Raw genomic sequence first — 19,372 nt, forward strand, 5'->3', positions numbered from 1 at the left:
ATGCACATGTATATATACGATATTATCAAGCCTCTCTCGCACCATGGGCAATGAAACAGAGATGTACAAAACCAGCTATCATTTCTGAAAATGACGAGGTTGATAAGGGTAAATGATATTGATGATTTTAACATCATTAAATAACTATTCCTTATTGAAATTGTTAATGCCGTATTTCGGGGAAATATGTTGAAGTGGTTTGGAGGGCGATCTAGACATTTTGATATGAAACTTTAATAACAGTTCAAATCATCTTCGCTAGCCAAGTGTCCGATTCGTTTTTCTCATCTCATGAGAAAAACGAATCGGACACTTGGCTAGCGAAGATGAGTTCAAATCTGTTGGTCAACTTTGGTAGATTAGAGGATCGAACTTCTTTAAATAAAAGCTCTAAAGCTGTACATAGAGCAGTGGAATACTAGCAACCAACACAATAACGTCAACTCAAGCCGGCTGTTTAAAACAACGTCATCATTTTATTTCATTATGAAATACACAACAAATGCTCTTTCGAACAACTACATGTAGGTAGGTAAAACACGTAATATATGAAACTTCATAGCTGTATATGTTAACATGTAAGAACAAGGTAACAGTTCAGATTTAAGTCATGTCCTGATTGTGTGTAGTGCTTGTAAAAAGTCACAAAAACACTATACAAATTGCTTCTCCATCCCTGATCAAAGCACTAAGGAATATCAGAATGTAAGGGTGAGCTGTACAGGAAATGGCACAGTTCTATGAAGGAGACACGTCCACTAGAATTGTGTTGTTTTCTGAATTTCATGCTATATATGTCTTGGTTTTAGAATAAGTTTTCCAGTCTGTAAAAAAAGAAATTACCATAGGGTATTAGGAAGAAATGCTACTCTAAAATTTTATTTTATGAATCATTAAAGTATCATTTCAAAAACAACAAGATCAAGTTTCAGATGAATGATCATCCTTCTTCGAACAGCGAAATCATGTTTTGGAAAAGACACTTTAAAAACGATCCATAAATTAAAATTTTGGTGCAACATTCCACCTTAAGAGCATAACTCTAAACTTTAACAAAATGAACAACAAACAATAGCTTTAAATTAACAGTGACTTTTTAAATTTTATTGTTATAACTTCCCCTCATTAAAATGTTCTACTTACAGTAAAAATAAATTTTTGTAAATGATATTTGCCTTAAAATGCTAAACAAAACTGTAATTTCATATTCTCTTGGTTTGGCAAATGTAACATGTAGGTAATTTGAAATTTTTTTGTTTTTGCAAATCTGTCTCTGTTTGCTTCTATTGGGTAAGGTAAAAATTGATCATGCATAAATTTATTTGAAATTTTTCATATCAAGACAAAGTTCAGCAGCAAAAATAGACTACCTTTATATAAGATTGCAGTTAAATGTACACACCATATAAACCATTATTAATTATAACTTAACATGTACTTATACAAGTGAAGTATAATAAGTAAATAACCAGGGTCTTACATCATCACAGGACATGTTGAAATCTGTTAACACCTGTCGACATCTGGATGCAACACTGGCCAAGGTTAAGGATTTTCTACTTAAAATTTTCTAAAGATAATGCCTACTCAAATACCTAACTGTGCTTCAAATATCATATTGCTTAACATATCTCCGCCTATAGAAACCACTATGTAACCATAAATGCATCAGTCAATTCAAATTCAAAACATTTTTGTTGCTCCTAAATCTGAGTGCAAGATAGGCTGACCTTTAGTGAAAAAATATATTTTCCTTTCTATGATAAATACCTGAGAATAAATAATGAATATACTATTACTAAATTAATTTGATTAAAATAGCAAGACTACATCTTGTGTTTATAGGCAAGGATCTACTAATTAGACATGACAATATGTACATATCTTCAATTCATGTTTGATCAGAAGAGCCATGCCTGTCTACTCTGAAGATATCTGTATGTTTAAATGTTATTTGTTACATAATTCATTGTCATTCAGAAAAAGCTAGCCAGCAAAAGGATACATTGATGGTGCTACAACTCTTTTATGGATTCCAAACAGGAAAAGGAGGACTAGGAGAATACAGCTAATGGTGAAGAACGGGTGATTTAAAAGGGACTGTGGTAGTGATATCTGCAATAACAATATCAATCAAATAATAAACAAAAAATTAAGTTTTGACTTTAAAGGGGCATGATCATGATTTCAGCTGAAAATTAGTTTTATGATTATTATTGTTTAAAATACTTTGATCATAGAGGTAATTTCAATGGTAACAAAGTCAACCATTACAACAATGGACAAGTTTTGATTGGATATTCTCAATTTAACTTTCTGCTCAGTAGGGCAAAAAGCAAACACACAAGTAAAATTTATGTGTCATAAAGTTTTTCTTTTGTATTAAATCTTTTATATGCAGCAAATGATTTTTAAACAAAGTATCCTGGGAATGATTAATAGAAGAGTACCTGCTTAGTTTGTGAGTCCCACAGCCAGGTCCATGCGCCAACAGCTGTACAAACCGAGATCACTATGAGTACCACTGAAAAAATGATATCAAATCTCTTAGAGGATTCACTAGTACAAATTACTGGTACTACAAGGTTACTTTGAGGAATTCATTTATTCTATACAATGTATGTATCAAAACTTAGATAGCCATTTCCTTGATGCACACTGTGTATACCAGTAGAATATAATGATCTCCATTTCACAAAGATACCTTATAGTTCATTGCACCAGTGTTTGCTTTGTCAAACTTTGACAGTCATCTCCATGAAATACATGTAATCAAGGTTCAATTTAAGATACTGGTTAATCAAAAAACAGATATATGTACAGTAACAAAATAAGCTGGATGTCATGAAAACTGGGGAAATTAAGCTTTCAAACACAAATCAATCAGTGTAAAATTAGTTGGTTTTAATCCATAACTTCTAAAAAAGAAAGAGGTGTGGAATTAAAAAAAAATATGCAATTTTATTTAGATTGAGTTAACTATAATTATGTTGTTATGTATTATTGTAGAAATTGAAATGTGCTTTTCTACTTTCTCTTCAATACTTCTAGTATTGGCCTTACTTCTCCATAGTCTTGCTGTTGGCTGCAGCTTGTCTATAACTTCTGTTAACCTTCTCTCGAATGCCTTCAGGTCTAAAAAAGAATAAAAAGGAAGGATCCAATATTAATATTTACATCTACTATAAGTGTTAAAATGCAGTGATATTTCTAAAAAGTCTCTTGATTATGCAGTGTTAAAATCATTGGCACCTGTGTGTGAAGTTGTGAACATAACGTAAATTTGATCAAACAGCAATCTGCAAGATCTACAACTTATATAGGTATATATTTGATGGTTTCATATTCAAGATTTTAAAAAAATGTAGCTTATTCTAGATAAATCAATACATAGATCGATTTGCTATATAGCTATATCAAGATATTGAATAGATCACTTTTTATTTGTTCAGGTGACTATGATGATTAAAACACTGAAAATCTCACGACAATATTATTTTTCAAATTTGAATAGAAAATGTCAAATGATATTGCAGCGTAAATATTGATCAATATTACAAACAATTGTCTTAAGATACCTTCAGTCTGCTCTGCTGACATGTTGTGGTTGGAGAATTGTCTCCCTTAGAAAGATCATTTTGTAAACCCACACCTCATTCGATGTTTCTCAAGAATAGAACCAATCAAATTCCGTAATACAATTACATTTATTTTGGATCGAGGCTTTGGTCGAAAACAGAAGCTGCACATGCGACGTCGAAGAATTGTTCAATTAAAAGATTAATTGCAGACGGTATGCATTTTCAATATATATCTCATAATAATTGTTAATTGCAGGTTATCCATTGAGCGCCAGAAATGGTTAACACTAGCGAAATCATCTCGTATTGTGCGTAGGAAAGATTGTCGGCCATTTTCGGTTTTAATACATGCATATTTGCAATGTGTAAGATAAAATTAATGATATAAAATATATTTGAGAAGTTAATCAGATGCATATTCTGCTTTGTGCTCACGCATTAAAATCAATGTAGTATTCGTGAGATGTGTTTATTAAGTTTTTTTTAAACTTAAAATAATTAGAATGTAATCCTACAGTATGGGTTCCTGTGTAGTGCATCAAACATCCATTAAACCCAGTTTTTATCATGTTAAAAAAAGACTTATCCCTGTCGTCAGACTATACCTGCATGTTGTTGTATGATAAATTCTTTGTGTTGAAACATCCTCGATAGTATTACTCACCACACTAATCAAAAACAATGCAAATTCTCCATATAATCGCTGAGTAGAAACGAAAGCATACAATGAATTAAAAGAAATGATTTATCTGGATTTTATTTTTCTGTTTCTCTATACTTATCGTATTTTTTCGAACATCACAGTGATTAGTATATGAAGAATATTTGTCCTTCAAATATAGACTTCTGTTGCTTTCGACTAGTTTAACAAGGGCGATGCTGATGATAGGGTTGTGCAATTGACTCTTGTGCAAAAGGCTAAGTAGATTAAAAAATATAGCTATATATAGAATATTACTAATATCCTTGAATTTTTCAATGTTTTGTCTGCCCTGAATGTGTGTGCAACAGACGATATCGTTACACTTGTTTGCTAGTGAAATATTTAAAGAAATGTTTTCTAAATGCCTGTAAGAGAGTGAGAGAGAGTGGCTTTCTTTTTAGTAATTTGAACAAAACCACCCCTCTGTTTACTTATTTTTTGGTTGGTTGGGTATTACATTAATTAAGATAGATTTTATAAAATATTAAGTCAAGTACTTTTTTTTTGTAAGTCTGATATTTGTTAACAGGAAATGAATTTAATTATTAATGTTAGAGGTCATATATAATTGCAAACTGCTTTCAGTAATTTTTGCACAGCAGAGAAGTAATTATGCACTAAAACAACCCATAAATTTTCAAGCATTGTTACATTCCTGAATTGACCTACCATTCCAACTAAACCAATTTATTATAAATTAATGGACTGAATGATATATACAAGTGACTGTGAGGTGTTCGCATAGGCGAGTTTCTTGTTAAATAGAAAATATTGCCCTTTTAAATATTTTCCTTTTATGTTGTGCCTAGTGAAGGAAATCCCTGTTTCCAGTAAATGGAATAATTTAAAAGATACATCAAAACACTTACTTTTCATTGAGAACAATTTTTACCTTTTCAATTGCAGAGACATTCATTTGAAATGTTACAGTTTAGTTTTTTTTTTCATTTTCGAAAAAAAGTGTGCAGTGTGAGTGAGTTGAGAAAACGCGTTGTTTCATAGATTTGAATCAAATCCTTTCATTGCTTCCAAGGTCCCTTTTGCAAAGTGAAAAGGTAAAATATTATGTGAAATTTGATTTGTGTTGTTTTTTTTTTTTTACATGTAATGTTATACGTGTAGATAAATTGTCAACAGTTCTAATTTGATGACTTTTCAGCTTCATCAACTGCAATTCAACTTTGAGTATACCAATATAAATAGTAACATTTATTTATTTTTGCATTTCAGGATTTTGCAAACCATCATGTGACTTTTCACATTTGAAGTATCTTTACAGTATTTATAGTTTTCAAACATGGGAAGTAGCAGCCGATCTAGATCCAGATCAGGCTCGCGTTCTCGCTCAAGAAGTCCAATGCGCCTGGATCGTTTTGGTAGAGTGATACCAAAAGACAGGGACAGGAGTCGAAGTCCACGTTACTCCTACCCCAGAGATAGACGGCGGAGTCCTATACCAGTGCGACGGTACAGATCAAGGTCAAGGAGTCCTAGACGGAGATACTATAGGTCAAGCTCTCACCGGTCCTCCAGAAGTTACAGACGATCTCGTAGTCGAAGCAGAGGGGAAAGTAGGAGTCGTAGCAGTCGTAGCAGGTCTCACTCCAGACAGAAGGAGAGATCACCGGGAATACATGGCTCCACAAACATTCAAGATTTGGAACTCATGAAAGCGAGAGTTTTTATCGGAAATTTACCGTTTGATAAAGTTACCAAAGAAGAACTAGAAAATATGTTTGAAAAATATGGAAAGATTCTAGGTATGCTTTCTGTATAGAAATTTTGCATATCACAATTGCCAAGTGCAATGTTGAAACGAAACCTAGATCTCAACTTTCTTAAACATATAACATATGAATTTCTTATCTGTTCCTTTTGAAGTTTGTCTAACACTCTTCACGTATTTTGTACTTTAAGAGAAAATTTTATATTTATTTTGAGAACAACTTTTGCATGTCAGAAAAACTATTCAAAGTTTTATTTGATTGTCAGTCTTACAAAATTTGTAATATTCACATGTAAAACTTGTCTAATTATGATAAATCTTTTGTCTTTTCTGCAAGTCTAATGATAATAAAACCAAAATGATATCTATCTCAGCATTAATTGATTGTTTTCATTATAGCATTGGTATAAACTGAAAAAACGTTTTTTGCTTTTGAAAGAGGACGCATTTTTTCTCGTGATGTTTATATTTTCGCGAATGTTTCGTCAAGTTCTAGTGTTTGATGCTGTTTGTGTTTCGTAACCATGACAGTGCAAACAATATCGCGTTTTTACCCTTTGAGTTAAGAAATATTGGTAAGGTTCATGAAATGAGCATAGAGTATGGTTTGTCATTGCATTTAATATATTTTACATTTTTATTCATTTGAAAAAAAAATTCTCAATATGAAGAATTTCAGTTAACAATGAAAGCTTATTATAATCTTATTTTTATGCACTCTATTTTATCTGGGTTTCAGTTAAATATTTTGTGAGTTTGACAAATTTTAAAGAAAATAAGATGTGTATGAAGAATAAGTTGGCAGGTTGTTATATTTTGGTGCCTGATTTGTAGGTATCTCCACACACGAGAGAGGTTTTGGTTTCATACAGTTTTCTAAGGAAGAAGAAGGATTAGAAGCAGTTAAAAACGAGGACGGTGGCCTTTTAAAGGGTCATAAACTAGGTAATGCCTGATCCTATTTTACTGAATTTTAGGTTGATACGTGAAAGTTTAATCTTTTATGCTGTCAGAGATTAAAAATGAAATCGGTGTTAAAAATTGAAATGTTTTATTTCATTCATTTTCTTTTTTGTAGACGTAAAAATGGCCCTAGAAGGCAGAAGAGGAGGAGGAAAACCACCCCCAAGAGGCAACCCCAGGGGGGCATCACCCGGGCCCTATGCTGACAGGTATGCCAACATTTTCTGTCTTTGTATACATCTCTATTCTAACCATATTGGAAACATGATTTTTTTTTTTTTAAAAACCGCTAAGTGTATAAAAATTACTTAAATTTTCTCTAGATTATAAAAGCAAAAAAATGTTTGTTTTGCAAGATTTGTTTCCCCACCAGGCAGTAGAGATGGGCACCCTCCAGCGACCGAGGACAGGTGTGCCTTGCTAACCCCTCAAGAGATGGCAAACTCTTATCAATTATCAGCCTTTTAAGTTCTTGCATGGATTTAAAGTTTCATAATCAAAATCTCTCTAGCACTGTTATAGTCATAGAGCAAAGTTATTTTGTGTTGGAGACAACTGATCACTCATAAATTACGTCATTCAGAGTGTGTTTCTGAATTTTGCTCTTCCCACTCTGACAATATCTTTACATGTTGGCAATGTTTATAATAGATAGTTCAGCATATGTGAAGGCATTTTACGCCTTTAGAATTACCAAGAAACCCATGTGTTAGGATTGATCATTCTGTTATAAAAATTTGCCATCTCTAGGAGTGTGTTTACTGTGTAATAACTTTTGATTGTAGTAGATAAAGCATGATTGAAATAGATGTTTTATGACTTGATTTCGATCCATATTTTAGCATCATTTTATAGCTACTGTTATGTTTATATGTATGTTTTGGTTTTTAAGGCGTCGAGCTAATGCTCGACAGCCTTCTAGTGATCGTCTGGATTGGCAATCGTCCAAATTCATGCACTGCACCGCTTTTTAAATGCGCATAAGAAATAAGTTCCTTAAAGTATTAAACGTATTACAAGATTTTTATTCCATTTATGAAACTAAATTGTGTACAAAAAAACAAACTTTGCCTACCTGGTTATTGACAACTCATTGCATAAGTATAAATTTGCTTAATCAAGAAATGGTGGATGAATACAATCAGGTGTAAACATTCACTAAATATTATTTTAGTTTATCGCTTACATTTTAATTGGAGATCGTGCCCGAAAGAAATAAAATTTGCGATGTAATTTTATTTGTTATCGGGCACGGTCTCCAAAATAAATGTAAGCGATAAACGTATCTAGTGATTTTGTTGATAAAAATAAACACGATAATGCAGTTGATCTGGTCGAGCATTTTAGATAGCACGTGTTGTGGATTTAAGGAATGAATTCAATATTTTTTAGTTTTATACGATATAGAATGGTTTGGGGCAGTTTACGCTTTATAAACCGCGAAGCGGTTTATAAAAGAAGCGTAAACTGTTCCAAACCATTTTATATCGTATAAAACTAATAAATATTGAATTCATTCCTTATAATTTAATTTATTTGCTATCAATTGTTGATAAAAACGGTCATTTGATCTATAAAATGACATCAAATTGTACAAAATTCAAACGTAACGTCAGGCGGATTGATACGTTTTTGACGTTTGTCTTACTATGACGTAGGCAACATTCTTTATACGATATAAAATAAATTTTTCAACCAATCAGAAAGCGTGTTACAACCAGAATTAAATTATTTGTTTGTAAACAACAGTACCATAGGGAATCTTGTTTCAAACGGGAATTGAAATAAATGAAAGTATGTTTTATTATTATAATTAGGGACATACTGTTAATGTATTCAAATCACGAACCTGTGAAAATTGTTCAAAGAAAATAATTTATTTTTAAACTTTGACATTTCTTCAAATTTTGTAACCATAATGAGTTATTGAATTGTAAAAGCACCAATACCTATTTTATAAGAAAATAAACTTATTTTTGTTTTTAAAGCAGCACAAAACATAATTCATATACTTCTCTATTCTATGTCTAAAATTATTTGATATACAACTATTAAATTAACAGAAATTCAAATTATTGATATCATTCTATATAAAAGAAAAAGTCAGTTCGACGCCTTTGTGGCCGTTCTGGCCTTTGATTTTCCTTCTCAATTCTGAATTGTTATAACGTTGTTTTTGAAAAGTTTCAGCATTTATATATCAATTTCAAGGTTCCAGATATTCATTCTGTTCAGTGTTGGAAAATGAAGGGAAACATCTTTGAATTCTTTGATATAAATCTATAACAATTTGTGTACCCATTGTATGTGATTATAGTTGATATGTTGATGGAAGTTATTCACACACACCATTTAATTTTTGACAAAGATTTTTTCAGCAGGATTGTACGCTTGGTACATAATTTTCAAAATTTTAGTTATGTGTCCAGGTGATTGCTGTGGCATTTCCCTAACTCAACCTTAACAGTGCCTATATCACGAATGAATTTATCATTCACAAAATAATATATAGATCCACTTCTTAAAGTGTGTTCATTATAGTATTTTTTCTGGAACATACCCTCTGGTAAATTCTGGTATTACAATTAATAAACTTGATATTAGAGACATATTAAACATGCTGGTAATTGGTTAATTAAGACATCCCAGTATTCTATTTGTTTGTGTTTAGCAAGAAAAATTTCCCGGTAAAATCACAGTGTCCACAGGTTGCAAATATCGTATGTTGTTAAGTTTATTTTGGGGGGGGGGGAGCAGGGGGTGGAGGGAATCAAACAGCATAACTGTATTTGTATGCAATTTTGCAAGACACATCCTAGTGTAATGCTTATCTTTCAGAAGCACATTCTTTATTTGAATGTTACATGTGCATGTTATTTGCTGATATAGTTGCATTGCTTTATGATATTCTGAAAGACTTGGTTGTGTGTCCTTATGTTAAATTCTAGTCTCAGTGTATGTTGATTTTTGATGAACAGGTACCCACCCCCAGCTGGAGGTAGACGCCCACCCCCAGGGGGCCCACCTGCCGAGGGACGGGAGCGGTCCCCCCTTCGTGGTGACCCGTATGAGGACCGATACAGAGATCCTTACAGGGAACCAGGACCACCCCCACCACCCAGGTAAAAAAAAAAGAACACACCACTGAAACACAAATAGCACTTCATTAGGGTTCATTGTTAATATCTTTCTTGTACAGGTGAAATATATAGTGGTACATTTTTTGAAAATGGATACCAAGGTTCACTTTTTAAAATGAAAAGCATCATGACTTCAAGTCTCAATCACCTATTAATATAACATGCTGTTAATTAATTCATAGTCTACTTCTGCTTTCATAACAGGAGAGACGATCCATACTATGCGGATCCTTACAGAAGGCCTCCCCCTGACGACCCATACTTTGACAGATACAGAGAAGATCCGTACAGGTTTGTCCTGCAGCTTTTAGTTGTGTACAACTACATAATTCAAAACTGTCAGAAATACCCTTGATCATGCATGGAAACTGAATCTTCTATTTTGATATTACATGTCTGAATCACATTCATCACTTTGTGGTAAGTTTTGTTATTTGTACTTGGTACCTTTCTTTACAGATACAGAAGGGATCCTTACGGAGACCCTTACAGAGATCCTTATTACAGGGATTACTACGATGCCCCACGGAAACCCCCACCCCCTCCTGATGTGGAAGTCATCCTACTCAATGCCAAACTGAAGTAAGGACAATGAATAGAGATTTGTTCTTCCTCATTTAAAGAAACTGTTCCTAACTAAATAGATTTATTGTAGGGTCAAAATCTTAGATGAACTAAAAGGCACAATTTCTTTTGTTTTTGTTAAAGATCTGTATGTTAAATATCTATTTTATAACCTCCTTTGATTGTCTTGTAAGGTCTATTTGTGTGCTTTTTGTAGGGGCTATGGAGAATTTGTTGAAAGGAAGCTTAGCACTAAGTCAATTACAACATTGGTGACTGTCATACCGGAGGACCGGACCATTCCTCAGATGATTGAGGAGGCCTCCAAAAGGGGGCACCTGTTTGCCATTGTCATCAATAGTCAAAATGAGGTCCACCAGTCTCTGACTTTGAATATTCTGCATGGAACGCCACAAGGTATGTTTTGTATACAAAATACAACGTAGTGGATATTGGAATATTAAATAAAAGATTACATATGTGTGTGATCTACATATTTCGTTTGTACATAATGAAATCAAATTTGAAATGAGTTTGTAGAATTTATGTGTATTGGTTCATTTGGTATGGATTATTTAGAAATTTCTTCAATGATTTGGGATATGTGTGTGTTAAGAGTCTAAAGATTATATTTATACTCATAACATGTGTCATCCTTAAAAATGGTGTTTAACTGTGTAAAAAAATCAATTAGTTTCCATTAAAAATTAAAACATTGCTTGAGGTATATAACAAACTGCTCCTGCACAGCAGGATTGAAAAGCTTTGTTTGCTGCAGTGCATGATAGTTTGTGACAAGGGCGATAAACAAGATGAATTTAAAGAAGTATTTCCTGTTGGTATGCCACATACCAGTATATACACATAACGCCTTTGGTAAATAACTCACAGGATGAGTGTACAATGATTCAATTAAAAACTGACATATCAAATTTAAAATTATTCCATATGATTGACCCGGAAGAATCGGTGTGTGCATCACTTATTTTTTAAAATGCGTCTTAAAGTGAATGTAAACTTAAAAGTGTGAGAGTGGACTCAAAAAATATAATTACAGAAATACCAATTGAATTGGTAAAATTCATCACTTATTTTCATAAAATGCGTCTTAAAATAAATATTAACAAAAAAGTATGAGAGTGAACTAAAAAAATAGTTGAACTTTATCATGGGTTGACTGTTCTATTCTCAAAATTTTATGCGAGTGTGTAATGTTACATTAGCGCGAAGGTTTTGAATCAAAAAGGAGAATGCACTAAATCATTTTCATTGTTGAATATTAAACTAAAAGGCACTAAATAAAGGTTCGAGGTGCTTTAATATGCGATAATTCAAACTGTTGTTTCAACATTGTTTTAACACTTAAACATTTTTTTTTTTATGTAAATTTTAAAAATGACACCATAATGTTAATTACACAACTAAATTTAAAAGTTATGAATGGCGGATATTAACGGTAGAATCCTGCGTTCTCAAAATCCAAAGAAAATAATGCTAAAATGCCAACCTCATTAAACTGGCTACCCATAATTGAAAGGAAATTTAATGTGAGGGGAAATGAAAGTGCCCCCTCCCCCAAATAAAAAAGATTGAATTAAAACAGAGTAAAAAAAAGAAAATAAATAATGATAGTACATGTAATTGTTTTTTTTAAAAAATCTCAATTTAAAAAACATAATTCTTTCAAAAGGTTTGATGTTTCAAAGCCAAGATATTGTGATTTTCATCAAAACTTTTCAGCGTTTTTTTTGTTGCATTTTTCCTGCATTGATTTGGTACCTGTGGGTAAGTTTTGATTTTGATATGCAATGAGAGCCTTAAAAAAATAAAACAAAAAAGAAAATGGTCCTTATTTTATCAAGTTGCTTTATGATGAAATTGTTGTTTCCTTCCCACCAGAACACAGAAACATGCCAATAGAAGACGCAATAACTCTGGTTGGACGCAGCTTTGAAACCTACATGCAAACAGCTCGAGAAAAAGCCGCTCCTCCAGTGGCTGCACCTCCACCCGAGAGAGGTGCCGCCCCCACCCCCCCTGCTGCTAGAGCCCCACCCCCCTTTGTACCCCCAGGACCCGATATATCTTATCTGTTAAACTTGCTAGCTGACAATCGTCAGTTAACAATAGAAGAAATAGACAAAGTTATAGGGTACCTTAGGGAGAGAAGAGATAAATTATTTGATACTGAAGGAAGGAGACTGCCAGAACCTGGTAATTTTTTTGTTTGGTTTTATATCAGTTTATGATTGAGTCTACTGAGAATGAGACTCATGTAAAATATCACATTTTATAGTTTAGACAATCTTAGAACTCTTAAGTTGATGAATTAAACGGCATTTTTAGGATATGGTGTTGGTGACTTGAGGAAAGAAGACAATAATCTTCAGCAGCAGCAACAAGAGCTTCAAGCCAAAATCCTGAGTATTCTGAATGGTCCTAGTGATTCTGGCATCTCCCAGGCTCCCAAACCTTCCCCAGGGATGGGCAATGGGGCCCCCCTAGGAGGTGGCCAGCCAGGAATGTCCTCATTGATCAACTTCGATAACCCACACGTTCAGAAGGCACTAGACAACCTTATTCAAAGTGGCCCAAATTTGTTGAAGAACATCTCCTCCACACCTGGAATCAAGCCAGTGTCTGCTGGACTGATGAGTCGAGAGGGTGAGCCAATGAGAAGAGAGGGTCCCGGAGGTGGGTATGGAAGTATGCCAGGTAACGCCCCCATGCAGCAGATTCGAGGTCAAGGTGGACCAGGGGGTCAACAGCCAGCACAGAGGCCCATGTACGGGAGTGGCCCTGGGGGAGCCCCCCTCAGACCAGGGGGTCCTGGACAGATTCGGTACTGAAGTTCCGCCAGAGCTATAATTTCCATTATTCATTTATCATGTTTTAATAAAGTATCAGTGGTAGCGGTATATTTATGTACCCATCCATGAAGACATTTTTAACCCATTTAAAGTTTGTGCTAAAAACATTTATTAGATGACCATTTCATCATGTTCATTATGTGTGGAGATTAAAAAAAAAGGGATTGACAATAAATCAGAAAAATGACATAAATTTTTTATCAATGTAATCTTTAGTTGCACTTTCTTATTCTGAAATTGCTGCACGGAGATTGGGTTCAGACTTTAAAGAAATACGCTAATTTACGACGAATACCGAATCAACAAAACGCTAGATACAAAAAGTGAAATAAAACATTCTATTATAATAGTACACTGTCATTGTAATGCATTCATTCAAACTAATGATTTTAAACCATTTAATAGCGGATTAAAGACATGAAATAAGATAAAGCGATCCCGTAGATCAACTCGTACATAACAATGACATAATTTTTGGAATGTTGGTTTTCGTGAATTTCGGGTTTATGCGAGAGAGAAGTTAGAGTAAATAAATGTGCCTTTTAAATTTATAGTTGTTTTGTGAAGAAAGATGCCGCTGTTTATCGACCAAGAGACGTGATTTCAAGTTCAGCAGTATGTGTTTGTGTTCAGAAAAATGTGGGGGTTTTTTAAAGAGCGTCGCTAAATTAGATACAGAGCAAATCTGACTGGCACGTACTTCGATAAGAGCGATACTAAAAAACATCAAAACAGGTATTTTGTTTACACATTGAAATCAACAATTATTACAAAGCTAACGAAATGGTTTACGCGGAGACTATCATTCAATCCATAACACAATTCCCACTTCAGATAAATAACGCGATGTTTTTGTACAAAGACTTGAGAAGAATGTGCCATATTTTCGTTTTATAAAACACTACATCACAAACTGGTGGTGACTGCTCGTATGGCAGCTTATTACTCAACGAAACAAATAGTAAGATGTCCGACAAGATACACCACCTGACTGATTTTGATCCCTCTTAAAACAAGCATCCTGAGAGTATTGCATAACCAAACTTGTCCCCTACAATTGCCGTTTTATAGGCTAGATTGGTTTGGAAAAAGATTCCATTAGTTCTGAAAATTAGTCGATTAAGTTTTAATTTTTCCATCATCATTGCGTCCATTGTTTATTTGGGTCCATTCGGTAAATAGAAGCACAGGCGTAGTGCTGTTGACCCGATCATCAATGCGAGAGACTTTAAAACCAGTGGATAAAAAGTAACGCACGTAGAACTCGATAAGTGTCAATTGCTGTGTAGGATGGATTTGATCAGTATGATCTGCTCGAAAACTTTTGTCCACCTTCGTTTACTGGAACACAGCCTAACCCGATCGGAAATAATAGTTTATTCCGTAAATACATGTACCCATGGGTTAAAAGTAAAAGTATTCATACTTTATCTGCATGGCATAATCTGAAAAATGAAGAGAGGTCAGACTAAATGACAAAGTGCGACCGCCAGCATAAATAATTGACTCGAACATAATAATAGCAAGAAAGTACGGGATGTCACAAAGGGTCACATTAACATTACATTTTGTGTAAGTCTTATGTAAGTAATAGCAAATTCTGATGTATAATGAATTTTATTAAATTTTAAATAATATTTTTCAAGCATAGAAAGTTTGACATCATTCATAGTATTATTGCACCAGACCTTGTCGGTGAATAAAGAAATCGCTCATTCTAAACTTTAAAAAGTCGTCTTTTTTATCAAGAAATTTATTTGATCATTGTGTGAATTAAAGTTTTATAAAAAAAAAAATAAAAAAAATTTAAATGAAGAATTAAAAAAAGATTCCTATAGATAAATAGATCAAATAAATAACGATTGTAAAAATATGAATAAGGATTGGGAGCACCTTTAAACAGTGAAACTCGGGGTTTCCTGAAATTTTGCGTATTGAAATATGTAAAAAGAAATCGTTGAAACTATAAATGAAGGTTTAAAAATATTTCGGGGATCTTTTAAATTAGACGTCAAAATTTAAGATAAAATGAAATCAAAATCTGTGGACACCGAATGATGTATAACGCCAAAAAGAAATAAAAGAATCTGTTGAAACCTCATCTAAGCTGTGTATCGTGTGCAAAGGACTGACGTGTTCAAGTCGGACCACCTTGAGGTAAGTTATAAAGCTAGTCGTCGAATTCGTTTTCCTCAAGAAAAAGAATGTTCGATGTCTTTTGTTCTGTAAAACGGTTTTGCGTGTATGTCATCTAAACGAATTGAAACACTATGCATACATCATACACGAGACTAAAGCGTTGATGCCGCGTGCAATATTTATTTGATTAAAATCGCATATGTACAAAAAATATTTCAGAGTCGAGCCTTTAGCTCAAAGAGAAATTAAGAGAATGTCAAATGATGTACAAAAGGGCGTTCGGTTGAATTTCGATGACGTATACAAATTTTAAAAAATCTGAAGAAAAATCCTTCTCTGCGATTTGTTTGATGTTGAACGTCCTATTGAGATTTTTCAATTTTTTTAAAATTAGATTATAAACTATGTTAAAATTAAGTATATTTTAAAAATGTGTGAAAAAATCGAACTGTTGGTCAAGTGTCTCTGAAATGCAATTTTGTGAACAACGGCTAAATGTACCCTACCTTATGGTTTTTACAATTTTATTCGAAGTTGAGTTTGTTATTCGATACTGTTAAAAAAATATCACTGCGTTGCATTGCTAGATAACTTACGAATTCGGGTTTCAACTTCTTTTGCAGCCTAACGCCTTTTATATACATGTATATTATATAGATATTTCATTTTCAACTGATACGTAGATATACGTCGTTATTGTGTGTTTATGAATTGTTGAACGACATTGGATCGTCTAAATTTATTGTTCAGAGTATGCTGTCCCTCCCGAATAACTTTATTTTACCGAATGAAAATAACCAACATCGCGATTTCAAATAAGTACATTAATAACAAACGACATAGATCGTAGATAGACCGTAGTTTCTGCCAGTAAGTAATAAAATCATCGTATAAACTCGGGGAGGAGGGAGTCATAAGAATGGATACCAGTAATATGTGTCAAAAAGATGAGCCTTTAAATGTTTGATGCATGTGACGATGCAAACCTGGCTTTTTTCATGTAAAAAAAAATTATTTATCTGCAAATTAAACAAAATTGACTGAACAGATTTTAACGTAATTCAAAAATAAAAGGTTGATTGTAGTAAATAAATAAATAAATCTAATTCATCCACTATGCAATTCACCAGGGTTTTTTTTCATTTAAAACTAAAATCTGATAACAAAGGTTGAAGAATTATTGAATATTTCAGTCTAGTATTAATTACGAGAGACAGTACGATGATCAACAATGACCATTTAAAAGATCTGGGAGTAATACGATGTCATTAATGATAGTATGTATCAATATTTTTTTTTCTCCGAATCAATAATTCATGAAAGTGAGAATAAATGCGTAAATTGTTACTGCTGTCGATCAGCACGTTACACAGAAGGAACGACTAATTTTTTTCATTTTGAACGTTACCGTAGTTACTACAACTACTTGGAAGTCCGTGAGTTCAATGTAGCTTGTGTTTTTATTATTAAAAAAATATATGCGAAGTCGATTTCATAAACAGAAAAAGGCATCAATAAACGTTATTCGTTTTATGAAGTTTTAGTATTTAATTTAGCTTATAATATATTTTCAAGCAGTTTTTAATAGTTGAAGAAATCCGTATGACTGTATGTGGATAGTGTTGTTTTTTGGTCATGTCAGTTTATGAATTGTAATCAGTTTTAGAGGCTAAAATAAGTGTAAGAAGTTATAGTGTCGGCAATATTTGGTGTCAGTCGTGCCATCACAAAACACAACATTAAACAAGGGACCTAATTATCTCCCTTATTGTGACTACTGATTAAAAAAAAAATTGCATCATTCAGTCGTTTTCTGATAGGTTTGAAAGATTTGTTTGATATTTTTTTAACGCTCTAAATTATTGCATTGGCTTCTAAACTTCTAAAAGATCCATATTTGTTTTTGCCCAACATTAGTTCCAAACATTAGTTTTCAAGCATAATACATGTAGTGTATGTGAACCGATGTTACTTCATAGCTTTTATAGGGAAAATTAATCGAAGCATTACCCGTGTATATTGAACTGTACCAAATTTAGATTTTGTAAAATTCGTTTTTAACCACGAATACTTTTCAAACATTTCTTTGATTCACTTAGTACTTACACGGGTGCTTGTTACATAACAATTAAATGGAGATTAAAATATTAATTTTATATTCGGGACCTTTGATAGCTTGATATAAACTAATGTTCCAAGAATCCCAATATGGAAAAACAACGTATCTTTGTGTGGTGACATAAAATTGTCGAAGCGGATCAAAGCTCTAGTGGTGTCAGATTTAAAAATGGTTACTGATGTCTAACTTGAACTCTAGTCATCATTTAAAGCATGTCAAATATTTGAATTTATTATTTTCCCCTTTTCAGCAGCCTTATTCTGATGTAGCAGTGTGCTGTAGTCCATTGAGATACGTTCACTCTGTGCAGATAACATTGGATGGAGACTAGTCGAGCTAGAGCTGACCGAGCTAGTACTTGTATGTGTCAACCAATGGCCCTATACTGCACTGGATATGACACACATGCAGTGTTTAATGGTAAGTAATTGTGTATTTATAAAATTGTATGTAAAGGTATCTAATTGTACTCTATCCAAAATTTTAAATTCAAAGACTGTATTTTCATCTGTTCCAGGCGATTTGATGCCAACACCAGGATACTGCAATCTGTGGGATTTGAAAAAGATCAAGACGGTAACTTCAAAGGTCGGAAAAATACCTCATCGTTTGTTGATCTTGACATCAGCTTCTAAGTTATGAAATTTTTTTGTTAATTGTTAATTGTTTAAAACGGATGCAAGAGATGTTGTGCACTTCACAAAAATCAGTCACAACTTCATGTATTTGTAGGACACAATCCCAGAAAATTGTAAGCTGCAGTGATACGCCATAAACGGTGCTGGATGACATTCGCCATTATTGATTCTGTGCCGTAAATTCAAATGCGATTGTTGCTGAACTCCAGTTACAAATCAACGCACTGCGAGTACTGATAGAGGATTGTATTAAACCATAGCGTGAAAAATTCAAATTGTAATAGTTAAATTATTTCTCATTTTGGTAACAAAAATGTTTCTTTGCTTACATTATTAGATTGAGGATAAGCCTTTAATTCATACTATTTGAAATCTTAAATTTGTTCACTGTGTAATAAAATAGAGAAAAAAAGTTATAGATTGAATTATTTTTGATGTAATGCTCCTAAGGAGAGAATTGTAGAAGATATACAAGCTGTTAAAGCGACTTCTCACGAATATGAGTTTCCGGTGATCGATTATGAAGTAGGTAGATTTCCATTAGAGATTTTCAGGAAACAAAAAATTTTTAAATACTGGTTTAAATTGAGAAACAGTAAAAACTGTATTTTAAAAGCATGCTACGAAGACATGGTGAAAAGTAATGACATATGGATTTCAAATATCAGGAAAGAATTTTCCATAATTTAAACATATTTTATTGAGTAATCAAATGGATTGGGCAACAGGCAAAGCCTATATAAACCCTCTAATTGTCCATCTTAGGCTTAGCCGATTTATATCAAAGTACTATGAAAGAGTCTGTTATTTTAGATATTATATTTAATAGAATGTGTGATGTCTTTAAACAAAAAGTTGTTAACGATATAAGCAATGCATCAAAATGTATATTATATAAACATGTTGTTGATCATTTTTGTTTACAAGTT

General features: G+C 33.0%; 3 protein-coding genes across 5 annotated transcripts in view; 1 reads left to right on the forward strand and 2 right to left on the reverse strand.

Annotated features, from left to right (window-relative positions):
* The window catches only part of LOC128187720 (paraplegin-like), a 49,200-nt gene that overhangs the window by 11,220 nt on the left and 18,608 nt on the right, over window positions 1-19,372 (reverse strand). The gene's annotated exons all lie outside the window — the stretch shown is intronic.
* Window positions 452-3,690, reverse strand: LOC128187729 (nuclear envelope phosphatase-regulatory subunit 1-like). Its single transcript, XM_052858241.1, has 6 exons — window positions 3,579-3,690; window positions 3,064-3,135; window positions 2,451-2,524; window positions 2,006-2,115; window positions 1,481-1,535; window positions 452-824 (listed from the first exon to the last, which is right to left on the reverse strand). The coding sequence occupies exons 1-6, from the start codon at window positions 3,598-3,600 to the stop codon at window positions 789-791; spliced, it is 369 nt and encodes a 122-aa protein (XP_052714201.1). The 5' UTR covers window positions 3,601-3,690; the 3' UTR covers window positions 452-788.
* Window positions 3,675-18,859, forward strand: LOC128187723 (nuclear receptor coactivator 5-like). 3 transcript variants are annotated; one of them, XM_052858231.1, is made up of 14 exons: window positions 3,675-3,793; window positions 5,564-6,044; window positions 6,845-6,955; window positions 7,089-7,182; window positions 7,330-7,383; window positions 9,952-10,095; window positions 10,318-10,404; window positions 10,573-10,695; window positions 10,895-11,094; window positions 12,577-12,891; window positions 13,024-15,704; window positions 18,056-18,225; window positions 18,323-18,393; window positions 18,538-18,859. In XM_052858231.1, the coding sequence occupies exons 2-11, from the start codon at window positions 5,582-5,584 to the stop codon at window positions 13,524-13,526; spliced, it is 2,094 nt and encodes a 697-aa protein (XP_052714191.1). In that variant the 5' UTR covers window positions 3,675-3,793; window positions 5,564-5,581; the 3' UTR covers window positions 13,527-15,704; window positions 18,056-18,225; window positions 18,323-18,393; window positions 18,538-18,859. The 3 variants fall into 3 exon arrangements, with proteins under 3 accessions (XP_052714191.1, XP_052714193.1, XP_052714192.1); XM_052858232.1 differs by having other exon boundaries at window positions 3,718-3,793; window positions 5,515-6,044; XM_052858233.1 differs by lacking the exon at window positions 7,330-7,383.

This window comes from Crassostrea angulata, chromosome 6, assembly GCF_025612915.1.
Source record: "Crassostrea angulata isolate pt1a10 chromosome 6, ASM2561291v2, whole genome shotgun sequence".
In the NCBI taxonomy this organism is placed as follows: Eukaryota; Metazoa; Mollusca; class Bivalvia; order Ostreida; family Ostreidae; genus Magallana; species Magallana angulata.

Coding starts and splice junctions, on each gene's coding strand:
- LOC128187729 (XM_052858241.1), bottom strand. CDS start 3,600: ATGTCAGCAGAGCAGACTGAAG. Junction 3,136..3,578: donor GTCAGCAGAGCAGACTGAAG/GTATCTTAAGAC, acceptor ATTCTTTTTTAG/ACCTGAAGGCATTCGAGAGA. Junction 2,116..2,450: donor GGGACTCACAAACTAAGCAG/GTACTCTTCTAT, acceptor TTGTTATTGCAG/ATATCACTACCACAGTCCCT.
- LOC128187723 (XM_052858231.1), top strand. CDS start 5,582: ATGGGAAGTAGCAGCCGATCTAGATCCAGATCAGGCTCGCGTTCTCGC. Junction 7,384..9,951: donor CCTCCAGCGACCGAGGACAG/GTGTGCCTTGCT, acceptor TTTGATGAACAG/GTACCCACCCCCAGCTGGAG. Junction 12,892..13,023: donor AAGGAGACTGCCAGAACCTG/GTAATTTTTTTG, acceptor CGGCATTTTTAG/GATATGGTGTTGGTGACTTG.